This window comes from Ruditapes philippinarum, unplaced genomic scaffold (assembly GCF_026571515.1).
Source record: "Ruditapes philippinarum isolate M1 unplaced genomic scaffold, ASM2657151v2 ctg12235_1_1_1_1, whole genome shotgun sequence".
In the NCBI taxonomy this organism is placed as follows: domain Eukaryota; kingdom Metazoa; phylum Mollusca; class Bivalvia; order Venerida; family Veneridae; genus Ruditapes; species Ruditapes philippinarum.
Genome location: NW_026857948.1, coordinates 78,037 through 93,595, shown reverse-complemented (window position 1 = coordinate 93,595; position 15,559 = coordinate 78,037). Strand labels below are relative to the sequence as shown.

At 30.9% G+C, this 15,559-nt stretch overlaps 2 protein-coding genes across 2 annotated transcripts in view; both read right to left on the bottom strand.

Annotated features, from left to right (window-relative positions):
- Positions 1-3,430: 3,430 nt before the first annotated feature.
- LOC132751577 (cell death abnormality protein 1-like) overlaps positions 3,431-15,559 on the bottom strand; it is a 44,717-nt gene continuing 32,588 nt past the window's right edge. The window contains exon 8 of the mRNA XM_060741758.1: positions 3,431-3,496. Coding sequence (XP_060597741.1) covers positions 3,446-3,496 — 51 coding nt within the window. The 3' untranslated portion in view covers positions 3,431-3,445. The remainder of the gene's footprint in view (positions 3,497-15,559) is intronic.
- Positions 6,711-14,676, bottom strand: LOC132751579 (multiple epidermal growth factor-like domains protein 10). Its single transcript, XM_060741760.1, has 6 exons — positions 14,525-14,676; positions 10,763-10,817; positions 8,899-10,569; positions 7,882-8,005; positions 7,536-7,630; positions 6,711-7,036 (listed from the first exon to the last, which is right to left on the bottom strand). Exons 1-6 carry the CDS (start codon positions 14,543-14,545, stop codon positions 6,711-6,713), a joined length of 2,292 nt encoding a protein of 763 aa, XP_060597743.1. The 5' UTR covers positions 14,546-14,676.

Genomic DNA, 15,559 nt, shown 5'->3' with positions numbered 1-15,559 from the left:
ATATTTAAATATGTATATTGTATAAATTCAATACAGGTGGTCCATCTGCATAACAAATTGAGAGTTATAAATATATAAGCTGAGTACATCTTAATTTTCTATTGGACTAAAACCAAACTGCAACGTATATTAATTAGAACGAAGGCAACTAGCCGAGTCTAACATAGGATTTATGGAAGTTGTTGTACTATTAGTCTTATCTGCTTTTCGATATAAATCAAACGGTTTATTTTCACATCATCATTTTTGACATTAAGACAAAACATTTTGCTTAAAAGTGTTAACGAATGGTTCAAATTAGTCGTGGCTACGAGATAATATCTTGTGGCCACAATATAATAAGTCCTGCCCAGAAGATAATAAGTCGTGGCTGCGAGATGATAAGTCGTGGCTACGATATAATATATTGAGGCCATGAGATAATAAGTCGTGGTCACGAGATAAAAAAAAAACACTGCGAATGTCACGTTTATGCCACCGTACTTATTTTTACTCTTGGAAAACAATGATTGTTATTGTATAACATGCATTTGATACATTATATATTTTTCAAATCTGAAAATGATAACTAGGCTAAATGTTGTAATATATACTTTTTATATACAGTATGGATGTTTTGGAATCTAAAAATACAAATGAGGTTTTATGGGGCAATGCATCTTGCATTGATTTTATGGACTCTAGAAATGTAAACCAGGCATCATAGGATTGGGTCTTACAATGATTCTTGTTGGAACTTCATGTGATGCAAATACTGGAAGTTCATTAGTTATATTTCATTAGGTGTGAGTAAAATAAACATATATACAGTACCTGCAATGAACTATTATTGGTCCACCTAATGTCTTAGGAACTGCATTCACCCTTTGTCTGAACTCTACAAGACTTGTCACCTCCTGGGGAACACCTTTATCTGGCCATGCTGTGAAGTGTAGTTGAATTATCTGCCTTTCTTGTTTTCCCTGAAAGAAGAAAGCAGAAACTTATTCTTCAGTAAAGAAGAACTCACTAAAGTTACTTTGTGTATCGAAGATAAAGGATGACATTTAAAACTTTATACTAATTGAAAAGCATTCTTTGTGATAAGAGGATGTTTAATGGTTTATATCGTGGTAAGATAATACGATACGGAAAATGGATAACGCTACGTTTATGTCAACTGTTAACCGGAAAATTAAATACATAGTTTAATGTAAAAATGAACACTACAACGATAATACTATGTAAGATAGAAAGTTTTTATTTTTTGTTTCGATCAAATAGAGGGAATAAGTAAAAGAACAAATTATTAGCTCGATTACTACGAGGACGATACCCAATTATTAATAGTGAAGTCCTAACAGTATATTCAGCAAACGCTTCAACACTAGCAATTTTACACTGTTATATGATCCGGACTTCTATCTCCGTATCTCCTCCTCCGGCCAGTTCTAAGCTCACTATTTCATACCTGATGAAAAACGTTCATATTAGAACCCGTTTTAACTGCTGTATACAATATAAGTAATAGCTCGCTTGGGTGGCCAGTAGAGATTATTAAATTCTGCAAGTGTGTTTATACACGCACAAATCTGACAGAGCTCTTATCTGTTGGCATCTCAGGTTTATTGTAGTGTTAAAATTGAAAACACTTAAACTCTGTAAATGAAGCTGGATCCATATTCAATAGCACAAAAGGTCTCTGCAGGTTATTGGCTTCAACATATAAATAATGTTTCGTTTCTACTTCCTTCGTATAATGAACGAGAGGATAGACTGGACAAAGCATGGCCTTTTGAAACGAAATTAAAGTCTGAATAATGATAAAGTTTCAATGTATTTATGACCTCCTTTTTAAAGAATCAAGTTTATCTGGACAAAAACGAAATCTAACAAATTCCTAATATAGATAGACTGTAACGTTAAAATACTTTCTGTTTAAACGGATGTAACAAGGAAAAAGAGCCTGAGTTTGATTTAAACGATTCGATAAACGATTCGTAACAAAACTCGTATTCATCGCATACGTATGTTACACAACACGAAAAGTATGTTTATGCTCTATTCATATTTTCTTTTTGCATTGACTGTACAGAATGTTTCTCGTAAGTTGGGTCAACATGACGACAATGTCAGTTTCTTGTACCATACCATCGCCAGAACGTGGGAGTTAGCAGTGGTCTTCTCGATGCTTGCCCTGAATATAGAAAAACATGATGTGTTGAATTACAAATATCAGAGCTGGAACATATCAACAATGTAAGCAAAATTATTAAAGTGTTCCAGAAACACAGTATATAATTGAAGGCAGCTCGAAGTTTGAAAGAAAAATGATTACAAGTGAAAAGAATTATTTATAATAGAACAATAATCGTAAATTTTCATATCAATAAAATTGATTATGCTTAATGCGTTTTAAATGATATTTTGGTAATAACTTAAAGGGACTTCAATGAGGTTTCTTTTTACATGACGAGAGTGTTAATATTATTCCAATATGTGTGTAACATTTGATGCATTACTTAAACAACAACTCGTGTGCAAATTGTAAAATCATTCCTTCGCCAGGTTTTTACAGAATAATCATTTTTGTTGCGCAAAGTGACCCCCTCCCCAGAAAAAAAAGAAAAAATAATAATGCCGCATTCATTCAAATTTGATGAATATTGCACATGCAATTGATTTTCAATTTAATTCTGAGTATACCGGTAGAGTATTACATTTTTTTTTCATTATAAGTGCTTCACTTGATCTGTGTAAACAATTCAAGTTTTATGTTTTAAGGGCCCTCGAGCTACTTAAATGATATTATACATTGTACTATTTTAATTAAATGGGGAATGCGATGGAACTTCGTGTTGATGAGAAGGAAACCAGGACTACAACATTATAATTTATAATTATCTTATTTTCGAAATGACCAGATTCTTATATTATTAAGCTATCTCGGCGTGTGGGGTTTCTTTTCCTTACGATTGTTTATTTTGGATATATACGAAAAATATGCGTAAATCAAGAAACAGATATTTTATGGTACAAACCAAAACCAAAGAAAGTATTGATCAGGAATTAGTTGACCGTGTAATAAAGATATATTTATTACAATTAGCAAATTTCGGAAGAATAAATCGGCAATAATACATCAGTCTGAACAGGTTTTTTTGTTCATGTTTAGTTTGTTTTATTAAATCTTATTCTTTTTGGCATGTGCAAACTACTTATCGCGTATTGGATGGCCTATATATATGTCCGAATTTTGTAACGTAACAATGGTAATTTTGTTAAGTTTGAAAACTATTTTTAGACTTGTACAAACTCGAGAAGTATTGATGAAAGTTGTTCCTTCTTCAACCTGAGACAAATCTCTTAAATAAATAACAGTAAATTATGGACATTCATACAAATATACAAGTTATACTGTATAACATAATGACAAAAGTTATATTATATTTATTTACGACACAAGTTATACTATATTACCTAATGAAGCAATATACTCTTTCTCCTTGCAGTAACCCTGAAATATATAAATATATAAAACTCATCAGATCACATCCCAGATTTATAATACTATAGGGTTGTAACTCTTAATGTATTATTTCTTGTTACATTTTCTTTAAATATATAGGTACAGGATATATTTTTAATTTGTATTATATAACATAATTAAGGAAGTATGGAAAGATGAAAAATATCCCAGAAGAGTTACGTATTTAAGATCAGATTTCATTATTAAACGATTGGTAGAAAATGGACGGTTTAATATTTCAACATATAAGGTGGTGTGACATTTTAAAATATCACAGTATCAGATTAAGTAACTTCTTACATCTAACAAACGTGAGATGTAATTAGATATAATTTGAAAGCTACATGCCTCCAGGTGGGGAGACAAATTTGCACAAAAAGATGGGAAAATGAAAGGTAGAATAAATCATAAATATCATAATGCATGTTGTATTTTGCGTGTTTTATGGGGGGACATTGAAAGGATATATTTCTTTTCTGTTGGTAATAAATACAGACCATTGTTGCATATTTCAACATATACCTGTATCCTTTAAAAAAGTTTTCATTTTTTTTACTCTAAAATAAAACAGTTTGACCCTAATTGTCTCGAACCGCGTAATTAATCTAATATGTAAACAATATTTAAATATACTGAACTCACATCTATGTAACAAGCATTTATAAAGAAATCTGGCAAGTCTTGAATTGTCACTCTGGAATGGTCATCTAAAAACAAAATAGAAAATCCATTAATGTGACCAGGAACTAATATATTGGTCATACCAGAAAGAGATTTGTTGCCAAAATTGAGTCGTATTTTAACTTCGAATGGTTTGTAAATACAATACAAAAATTTACATATATATATATATTAAAAACATTTCTGTCAAAAAAATAAATGTACTATTTTCTATGAAATACAAGTACACTCACTTAAGTAATAGATATTTTTACCTTCAATACGGCAAATATTCTATATTAATAATAGTTTTGATATTTCATTCTGCCAAGTAATATATATAACTGGAAATAATTAAGCACAACCGGCATTTTGCCTCGATTTTGACATAACTACAACTGTAATTTTAGATTTTATTAGGGTAATGGTGCAGAGCACCTGTTGTCAACCTGCAACAAGTGGAACAAGATCTGCACCAAGAATGGTATTAGACACCTTATGGTAGTATGAGAAGGGTAGGGCATGTGGCGGTTACACACGTTATTAAAATTTTAGCTACATAATGTTATTTTCGGTTACGTAATCATCATCATTTACCAAAAAATGCAGCAGTAAATGTTCGGTTATAGGTCCAACAATATACTTATTAACACATACATTTTTGATTCAAAACAATACATTTGCTTAATACAAACTTATCACTACTTATCACATTACTATTTCTTAGCTCAGTTAAGTTGTCATCTCATGACAGTGCTTTATTATTACCAATTTTGAATTTCCGGGACTTAACGTATTTCCTTGTATAGAAGAAACAAAATAACAGAAGTTTTTCCCCAAAATCTTACATAAATGTGGACATTTCATGCTTCATCATGCAATTATAATTCTACGTTTCCTTACATCTGCAGCACTTACTGAAGCTTTAAAAATGCATTTTTATATATAAGGCATATAAAAAACATAAAAAAATTCGTTTACTTACAAGGATAAATGCCGTTATACCGGTTCAAGGCCAAATTTTGAGGATCTTTAGCGACGCTGCAGTTGCTTTGTCAAAAATCTAAATCTTTGTTGAGTTTCTTACATTATAAGAAATTAAATTATAAAATATATACTTTATTACAAATATTGACCTGTAACTAATTAGCATGTTCGACAATTTATCTTTAGTTCATGTTAAGTCGATAAATTTCATCACTTTTGTTACATATTTAGTGATTCAACAAGCATGGTTAAATTGTGGGTTATTCGTTTAAATATTGTCGCATTTTGTGGATTATAGTGCTGGTCGTGTTAGACGTGTCAATACTATAAGTTGCAAGAGACACCTGACCTGATCAACATGTTAAGAAGAACCATTGTTCAAAACTGTCTTTATATATATAGAGCTATCTGAAAGTCAGTAAAATACTCTGCTAATTCGTTATTACTTAGGTATGAAAAAAACTAAGTATGTACAAACATTTATGTAGCAATAAACTTCTATTTATGGTATAGATCTCTATTATAAAGAGTTGGAAGAACCGGAAAAAGACAACAAAATGTCGAATATTTCAAATCATGTAGATTTATAACAGTTGGATAATTATAGTAATATGGATAGCTCGGGTGATCACACACGTTTACTTTATCAATAAATTCAAACTTTTATTGCAAATTAAGTATATACTTACTTATAGCAAATTAAAATGAAAAAAAAAACAAACAAAAAAAAAATGAAAAAAAAAAAAAAAAAAAAAAACATGAAAACATGTAATTTTCAAGAGGCCTAGCATGAAGAATTAAACAAAGATATTTTATTCCAATTAGCACAATCAAAGTAAAATAAACACATTTCTGTCAGATAAAATCGCGTGTTAAGTGGTAATTTATTTATCCTTGTTATACGATCATCGATATACAACGATCGTACAAGGAAGTTTAAAGTGTGTGAATTGTTATTGTCTGACATTTTATTACCTAAAGTCACTGTGGGTCACACATGATGTTAAGGTGAAAAAAACACGTTGTGGGAAAAAAAGAATTTATAAATGGCATAAACACGTTCAAAAGAATAAGGAAGTCAAATTATACGGTATTTGAAGACGACAATGTCAAAAAACGTTTAAAGTAGGTGTGTGTTTAAGAAAGAGAGTTTAAAAGTAGGATGTATCAAATTACACTATATTGTGATGAGGATGAAAAAACAAAAGATATTACATCATATTCTACTCCCTACCACTTTGTTTTATGTATGGACAAATACTCATTAGTGGTTATAGTTACATCTTTGGAAAAAATGAAGCGTTCCATTTTTTTTTTCAAATATTTAGTTTATTAATCGACACAAAATGTTTCCATTAACAACTATTCTATTTAATCAGCGTAGCAGCTCTATTTTAATATTTCCACCACTAAGTAAGTACATGTACATGTAATGTAAAACTGAGGCCATTCTGATGCAATACACGTATTTTATAGAGCTATAATTTTAAACAATTTTCCTGCACATATGAAATCTGGGTACTTACATTTTTTGTACATGCTTAATCAGTTTGAACTAATCAAACCTAGCAGTAAATTCAATTTTAGCGTATATACATACCTTGAATTCAGCCTCGAAGTCGACCTTTCCAGATGTAACATATTTAAGTAGATTGTCTACTTTAATTCTGTAGGGACTCTCTCTAATGTTATAGTAGGTATCATCAGCCTTGTTTTCATATTCGACTTCATCTACTTCTACCTCATCAATATCCACTGACGAAGACGTTACAGGGACTGGTGATCTTGTTTTGTTCTCTGAAAGCTGTGTGTCGGCTGTAATAGTTGGTGGTAGGTTTAAAGCGCTCTTTCTTTCTTTATCTTCCTTTGATGATGGCCGCTCTAGAACAGTAAACTTATCTTCACAACAATATAAGTAATCCTCACTAAATGGGCAAACAAGTTATCCTGTATATTAGACCAATCTTATTCACAGCCCTTATATAGGTTTAATTGAAAAGATAAACAGAATAACATATTGCATATGTACTTTGATTGTTGATTTGTAATTTTTTATAGACATAAGTGACACTATAATAAATGATTGAAATGTTAGAGCCAATAGATTAAGTACTTATATGTCTTTTTGCAAAAAGATACCCCTTTGTATTCTCTTTAGAATATTAATATGATAAGAATATGTCCGAAAATAAAACACAAAACATGTTCAAATTTAATATATCTTATTGTTATTGTGTATTTTAAAATATTCTCAAACGATTTTTGTATTTAAGATTTTTTTATCACTTGATTTGTCATTTTCTTTTTCAACTACATATATATAAAATGGCCTCTGAGGAATACAAGGTCAAGTTACTATAGTGACTCAAAAAAATGTTACCGGAAATGTTTCCATATGTATGCTTCTTTTCGTCTTCCTTGATAGATTGAGTACTTTCAAAATCTGAACGTTGTCCTTGACCTTTGTTTCTTTGCCTAAAGAAAATACAATCTTGTAATAAAAAAGGTTTGTTTTTATTTTAGATTTACAAAGCACCATTTATTGATAATACAATATGTAGTTTGTAAAATTAAGAATGCGACAAAAAAATATTCACACTGACAATTTGACAAGCATTTATTGATTTTCACAAGCATTTCTCTATTATCTTTCAAGTAAAAAATCTTAATATATAATAATTATAATAATTAATAGTTTAAAAATATTATTAATATATACACAATACCTTCGTCTGCAGAACATAAATACACCAACAATAATTGTTGTTGCTACCAGTACTCCAACAATAGCCCCAACTATTGGTCCTATTAAACTACCCTGATCACCTTTATCTTCGTCCTGTTGTGATTCTTAGAACAGAGATACGTGATATTAGAGGTCTGATGTACATCAAATACTCCGTGAAAACTTATAGTTAAAATATTATAATAACAAACTACAACTACAAATTATAGATTTTAAACAATCAACAATATTTTGAGCAACAAACATGTAAACATTGATTTGAAAATATTAACACTACTCATGATGTGTTTATAAATTGAAAGAATTGATGACATGTATGTTACCAGTGATAAATGAAGACTATCTTCTAATAGTCTGTTAGACATACAAAACGAGTCATACAAAAGAAATACAAGGGAGTTTCATCATTTGAAAGAAACATGATATTAAATATATGTAAATGAATTAGATAAAAAATAAATCCAAGATCATCATACAAAACTTGAAAAGTTTAACATAATGTAAAATCGAATATACTACAAGCAAAGTAAGTCGTGTCGGTTACTCGTATTAAGTGAAACTGTCGGAAAGGAGGTTTCTTACCTACGCAAGAAAATGTTTCGCGGGGATTCTTGGCCATGCATGTGAAATGTAAGTAAATACATTCATACAACCTTTCAACTTACAGTGACCTCTCTAACGAAACAGACTATACGATAACATAATCAAAGCAAGGTAAAACAGTCAATAAGACAAAAACAAACCAGATACTACAAAACATGGAGGATACTACACATCAGTGATCAAAAGAAATCGATACACAGGTTACATGTATATCATCATAAAAATTATTCAAATTGTTTGACGATAATTTGTGGAATAATTTATTAGTTTCTAGCCATAACTGCTTTTTTTGTACATTCATTCTAATGCCGGTCTGTGTAATAAATATTCTACTGCATTACTGACGCAACGCAATAAGAATATTTAACAGTGATTAAAGGAAGTCGTTTCTTACCTGAAACTGCAGGGCAAATTGGGTCATCTTTCACTCTTCTTTTGCAACCTTTTGTACATTTGCCAGTGCTTTGGTCACAAAGTGTATCATTACAATTAGAAGAACATTTCTCTGAACACATCAAACCATGAAAACCAGCTTCGCACCCATACAGACATTTACCATCTGTCTGCTGACATAAACTTCCATTTGCCGTTGTTTGTACATTACACGTAGATGCACATGAAAGGTTACAATGTTCGCCATAGAAGTTACCTTTGCAACCTTCACAGATACCTGTTTCGATATGACAGGACTTAAGACAGTTCAGAGGACATTGTTTGTCACATTGGTCATTGTAGTATCCAGACTTACACTGTTTACACTCAGTATCTGACAAACATGTGATACAGTTGTTATTATTTATACAACATTTGTCACCAGAATAATTGTCTACGCAGCCACCAGAGCACGTGCCGTTATCTCTATCACATACTTTATTCAAACACTTTGTCGGGCATTTCTCGGAGCAAAGTGAACCATAAAAACCAACACCACATTTTTCACATTTATCTCCTGCAAAGTTCTCATTGCAATTATTACAAATGCCAGAGTCTTTCAAGCAGCCGCTCATGTCACAATTGACTGGACAGTCACTGTTGCATGAATTTCCATATTTGCCAGATATGCAATGATTGCACTGTACACCGACAAAGTTGTCAAGACATCCATTTGAGCATTCACCATTACTTTTCACGCATCGCTGATTTTTACAGCCAACAGAACAAGATATGTCACAGTTTTGTCCATACCAGCCTGTTAAACAAACGTCACATTTACCACCAACGATCGTGTTTATAGTACATCCGTCAGTACAATTTCCGGAATCTTTCTTACAGACATTACCTTTACATCCTGCAGGACATTCTTGATCGCACATATTTTCATATTTTCCGGTTATGCATTCGTCACATCTTTCCCCAGTAAAGTTAGAAGAGCAAATACAGTATCCAGTTACTATATCGCAAGTGCTTGACATACAACCAGGTGAACAACTGTTGTCACACGTCGATCCATATAGACCACTTTTACAAAGCGAGCAACGATTATAGGACGAACAACGTGTACAGTTATTCCGGCATTTGTATGTACAGTCGTTTAACAAAGGGAGGTTAATGTTGTCGTCCTGGTAACCTTTATAATAACCATCCTTACAAGATCCACAGTCTGTTTTTGACAGACACGTGACACAGTTATCTGGACATAAACTAGAACATATATTACTGGTATCGTAATATCCGCCCTTACATGACACACACTTACCATCATCACAATTACAATTTTCAGGACAGTAACGATTACTACAATCATTTCGACCATTGTCGTTATTATATCCCTCCTTGCATGATGTACACGTGATTCCTGACTTGCATGCTTTACATCCGGGTAAACACTTTGATTTGCAGTCATAAGCAGGGCCGGGGTAATATCCATCATAACACTCAGTACATTCATTTTTATCATTAATGCATTGTGTACAATTGTTTGTACATTGTTCATAACAACGTGCACCTCTATGACCATCAATACAGCCTAGAGAAGAACATTCGTCAGGAAACCATTCCCATTGCTCTCCTCCACATTTTTGATCTACACAGCATGCACAATTTACTTTACATTTTTCATCAATCTCTGCAACGAAGGAAAAACATTTTCTTATTTTATTTCATTAACATAACCACCACCTTTTTGTCTCGTATATTTTTCTTTTATGTATTTACATAATTTAAAGTGTGACCCAGACAAAATGTTTATTTGAAGAAAATTGCAATTTGATACGTAACGCATTACTTTCTGCTATAAATACTAATATAAATTTAGTTACCTCCTTCTACCTGGTTGTTACAGACATTCAACCACAAACAACACATGAACAATATCTGAAATATATCGTGCCACGTCAAATGTAATATATATATACACATAATTTCTAAGTTTAGTTTATATAATAATTTAATTGATAACGGTTATGTTTGTACTTAAACAAGTTTGGTTTTGCCAGGCTCCTTCCAATATTTACCAAAGTCAAAATAGGTTCCATTGAAAATTTGAAACTTACTAAAATGACTAGTAATTTTATCATTCTTTCATACACACAGCATTTAATAATTGAAATATGGTAGAAGAAAGACCCACTCTTTTTCATGAAAACAAATTTTCTTTCAGATTTAACTTTATTTTATGTATTAGATTATTTGCATTATTAATAATCTTATAACTTATTTGAACTACTCTTTATTTCGCTTCATAGGACTTACCAGTATTGTAGAAGCATGAGAATTTATTATAGTGACTCCGGTGAGTTCGAACCCATTACCCCTGGATTGAGAGGCTGATACTTTATTAACTTAGAACCATCTCGCGCTGTTGTTTTGATGCCTTTAAACTTTATGTTTTATCATTGTATTATGCGAATTGTGAATTTGAAATTAAGAATTATATAAATCGAAAATCTTTTAATTCAAGATGAACCCTTGTGATGTTATGTGTATCCAGGGTGGTCAATTAACCTCGTTAATAATGTGTTTAAATGTCTAGAGTTTTAATATCAGGATATCATTTTTACGATGATTCACAAAACTTGAAGAAAATAAACGAAAGTTGCATAATGAAATGAAAACTACAATTTGGATAAAGGATAATAATTATGTAAGATAAAATATTAAATAAATAAAAGCATACTAATATAAAAGCAATCAAAACATTTATCTGCGAATGGAAACGATGAACAGATTCTAAATAAATGATATTAAAAGAAAAATGATTGGTTTGCCAAATATATGTTTTTGAATAACTAAAAGATGGAGATGTTATACAATGTCCATGTCCAAAGGAATCTATTAGGTGACATTTATCCGATGACGCTTTATCTGGTGACGTTTTAAATGATTTGAGAGCACGATGCACTCATAGAACCATAGAAGATAAAGAAAACAAACGCCTATGGGATCATTAATTGCAACATGTTTAGTGTTGAAAAATGAATACTTCATCTTTGGTAAATGTAAAATCAAATTTATCACGCCCGTATTCGTACAAACTTTAGCTAATTGATTCAATCATCTAGACATCTTGTTCTAAAATTATCATACTATCAACCTTTGCATTTGTAGGTTTCGTGAAACAGCCTATCACTTCTTCTTTCGTTATTGGCAGTATGATAAATCAGAATTTCCTTGATACACGTAATCAATACTTTGAAATGAAATTGTTTTTTGAAAGCAAAACTATTGAACACTTTCTGTGTTTTTCGTCGTTTTTATTTCTTCTTCTGATATAAATTTAGAAGATAATGTAAAATATGTAGATGGCATGGTTGAATGAACTATTTGTAACGCCAAAATCTGTAACGACATCTAGTAAGAAAAGAAGCGGATATTCCAACTTAGCCTACTATATATTGAACTATTGGAAAAGTAAACAGACGAAAATATGTTATAATAAATCAAATTGAAAATAATATATTAGCGCGTAGGACTTTTAACTCTATTTACAAAAAAAAAGAAAAAAAAAATACCAAGAAAATCTTCGAGTTGTATCAAGTTTAACCACTTGTGTGTGCCATTGTTATTGTGGGATTTCGCAGCAAATGTGACATAAACGTCAAACTACGGACACAGTGCCATTAGAAAAGCTCACTTGAGCACATTGCTTAAATATGGGAGAAGTAATGAGAATTACATCCTGGGCACCGTCGACTCGTTGTAATAATAATATAAAGTAAGTACAGAAATGTATAATAAAACGAAATAAAATTGTAAGCAATCTACGAAAGTATAATATTAGTGTTGCTATTCAAAACTCTACGTACCAAATTTAAACTCCGCTTCATTGTCCCGAATATAGGAATAAAAATATTTATCCCGAAAACATCTCCACCAGAAATATTCAATGCAAACATAAGAAAAAAACTTACTGATCGGACATATATATTTTCCTAAGCAGGAAGTTTAAAAATGTGTTCAAGTGTAAGCGATACGTGAATATAGAGCACCAATCACTATAAGTCAATATTAATTACATTTTAACGGCTGAGTATCATGTTTATTACGACAATTTTTAATGAACGCTTTAAACATGACGAACCAATGCATGTTTGAAACATATATGTTTAAACCTGGTTTATACTGTATTAATGATATAAAAGTTATTCTTGTCACTTGTGTTTTATAAATGATTATGTAGAAAACGAGGGTGTTATGTAATTAAAAGTTTTTCAGTATTTTTCTAGGAACACATTATATGACATACATTTATTCATATCGCATTTTAATAACGAGGTGTCTGATAAACTTAGTGTATCTGATAAACTTGTGAAGTCTGATAAACCTGGTGTGTCTGATAAAGATATCTTCATTGGACTTTCGGTTTATTTACTAAATGCAAAATAAATACATATTTAATATAAAGAGGAGGTTTAAATTTTGGTCGCATGCTTGTACATATAATCTTTCTGAATTTTAGCCAATCTGCATTGGACTTTTTTTCTTTATTTTCCGGCTTATCAACATTTGATTGTGACAGATATTATTGTCTGACAAAAAGCAACCAAAGGATGTAAACATAAGACCCCGAATAAATGTCTGACTAGACTAAATAAAAAATATCAGACCTCTACAAAACCTTATCCGATAAACAATAACACACATTGGCCTAATATCATCTCAATACGAACGAACAAACGAACGAACGAATTAACCAATCAATCAATCAAGTAATCAATGATTTATACTATATTATGCATGTCATATCTGATTTGAAATAATATATTTCGGATGTATCGTCAGAGCTTGATACAGAATCTATTATCTCTTCTATATGTTTAATTCTAAATCTTACAAACAAGCATTATACCAAGTTAGGGATTCAACGATACGTAAAGTCATCTCGTATTATAAAAGTATTTAGTTTAGAAACTTAAAAGCTCGTCAAATTACGTCACATATTACCGATAAATCTTTAAATAAATATATTTGAAACTCACCAAACTATCAATAAAGATTTTATTAAAATATATCAAAAACTCAACAAATGATCAATAAAGCTTTTATTTAAATATATTAAAAAGATTTCTAAGATTTATAACACTTTTTCGTCTTCATACAAAGGTGTCTGTGCATTTACCAGGTTGTTGTTGAGCAATGAATGATTGAATATTTTGATCAAAAGAAAATTCCGCGGTACGAGAGTTCCATACGACAAAACGTATCGACTGAAGCTGTACTAGTTTATTTCTTTGTAATGAAATCGTGAAATCAAATTTAAACTCCGTTTAGAGAACATCTTGGTGACAGATTACGACCTACCGTTACCAAGAATTCTGATTTTAAAGTATTTGTTAAGGGTGCACAGATATAGAATATATAGATTTGAAACAGCTAAAATATTTGCGATATTTTGACAAGGGAACCAAACTTGTCATAGTTCATTCCCTATAAATGTAGTTTACCTTCAAACAATTGTTTTGTTTTTATGCGATCTATGAGAACATTTACGGCAGAAATAAAATGTGGAATTCAAAGCAAACTCATCAGGTAAAAAGATTTAAGAAATAGTTAAATTAATTGTTTTAAATGTATCTACGTACCAAAGATAAACTCCTCTTCATTGTTTCAAATTAGGGAATATATATTATTTATCAGTATAAATCCCAACACCGAAAAATTCAACATGTATTGAACATTTAATGCAAATTTAATTGTTGAAAAAGCACTTATTTTCCCAAGCAGGAAGTTTAAAGATTTGTTCAAGCGCGAGGGTAAGTTGTACAAAAAGAGGGAAAAGAAGCCCAACTACCATATTTTATTATTATATGTTAACGGTTGAACGATTATATCTAGTATTATGTTTAATACACTGAATAACATTGGCAGGTTTTATACTTGACAAACCAATGTGTATTGAAAGATAGCCTGTTTTAAAGTGTTTAAAAGCCAATTTTAGTTTCTTTTAGAGAATACTTATATTTGTAAAGCTCATAAAGAGTGAATGGCGCATGCATGGGATAATTGCTTAACACTAACAATCCTATTTAGTTCCGGATAATTTAGTCTGTTTATATGTGGTGTTGATACATTAAACGTATGTCCCAACAAGTATGATTATAAAAACAATATACTTTTACTTTGAAGAAAATATACAAAAATATTAAGAAGATATGGCTTTATATCCCCTTTAAACTTAAGGTATATTGTAATGGTATGAAATGTTTATTTATGTCACAGGCGTACCTTAAAATCTTCGATAACTTCAATGAATCATTGCCAACTTAATATAAATATGATAAAATCGTATTTCAAGGATTGTTTCTTTTCTTAATATTTTATGTTTGCCCACGATATCATAGATACAATACCCACGGTGACATAGATACAATACCCACGATGTCATAGATACAATACATACGATATCATAGATACAATGCCCACAATATCATAGATACAATACCCATGATATCAAAGATACAATACCAACGATATCATAGATACAATACCCACGATATCATAGATACAATACCCACGATATCATAGATACAATACCCACGATATCATAGATACAATACCCACGATATCATAGATACAATACCCACGATATCATAGATACAATACCCACGATATCATAG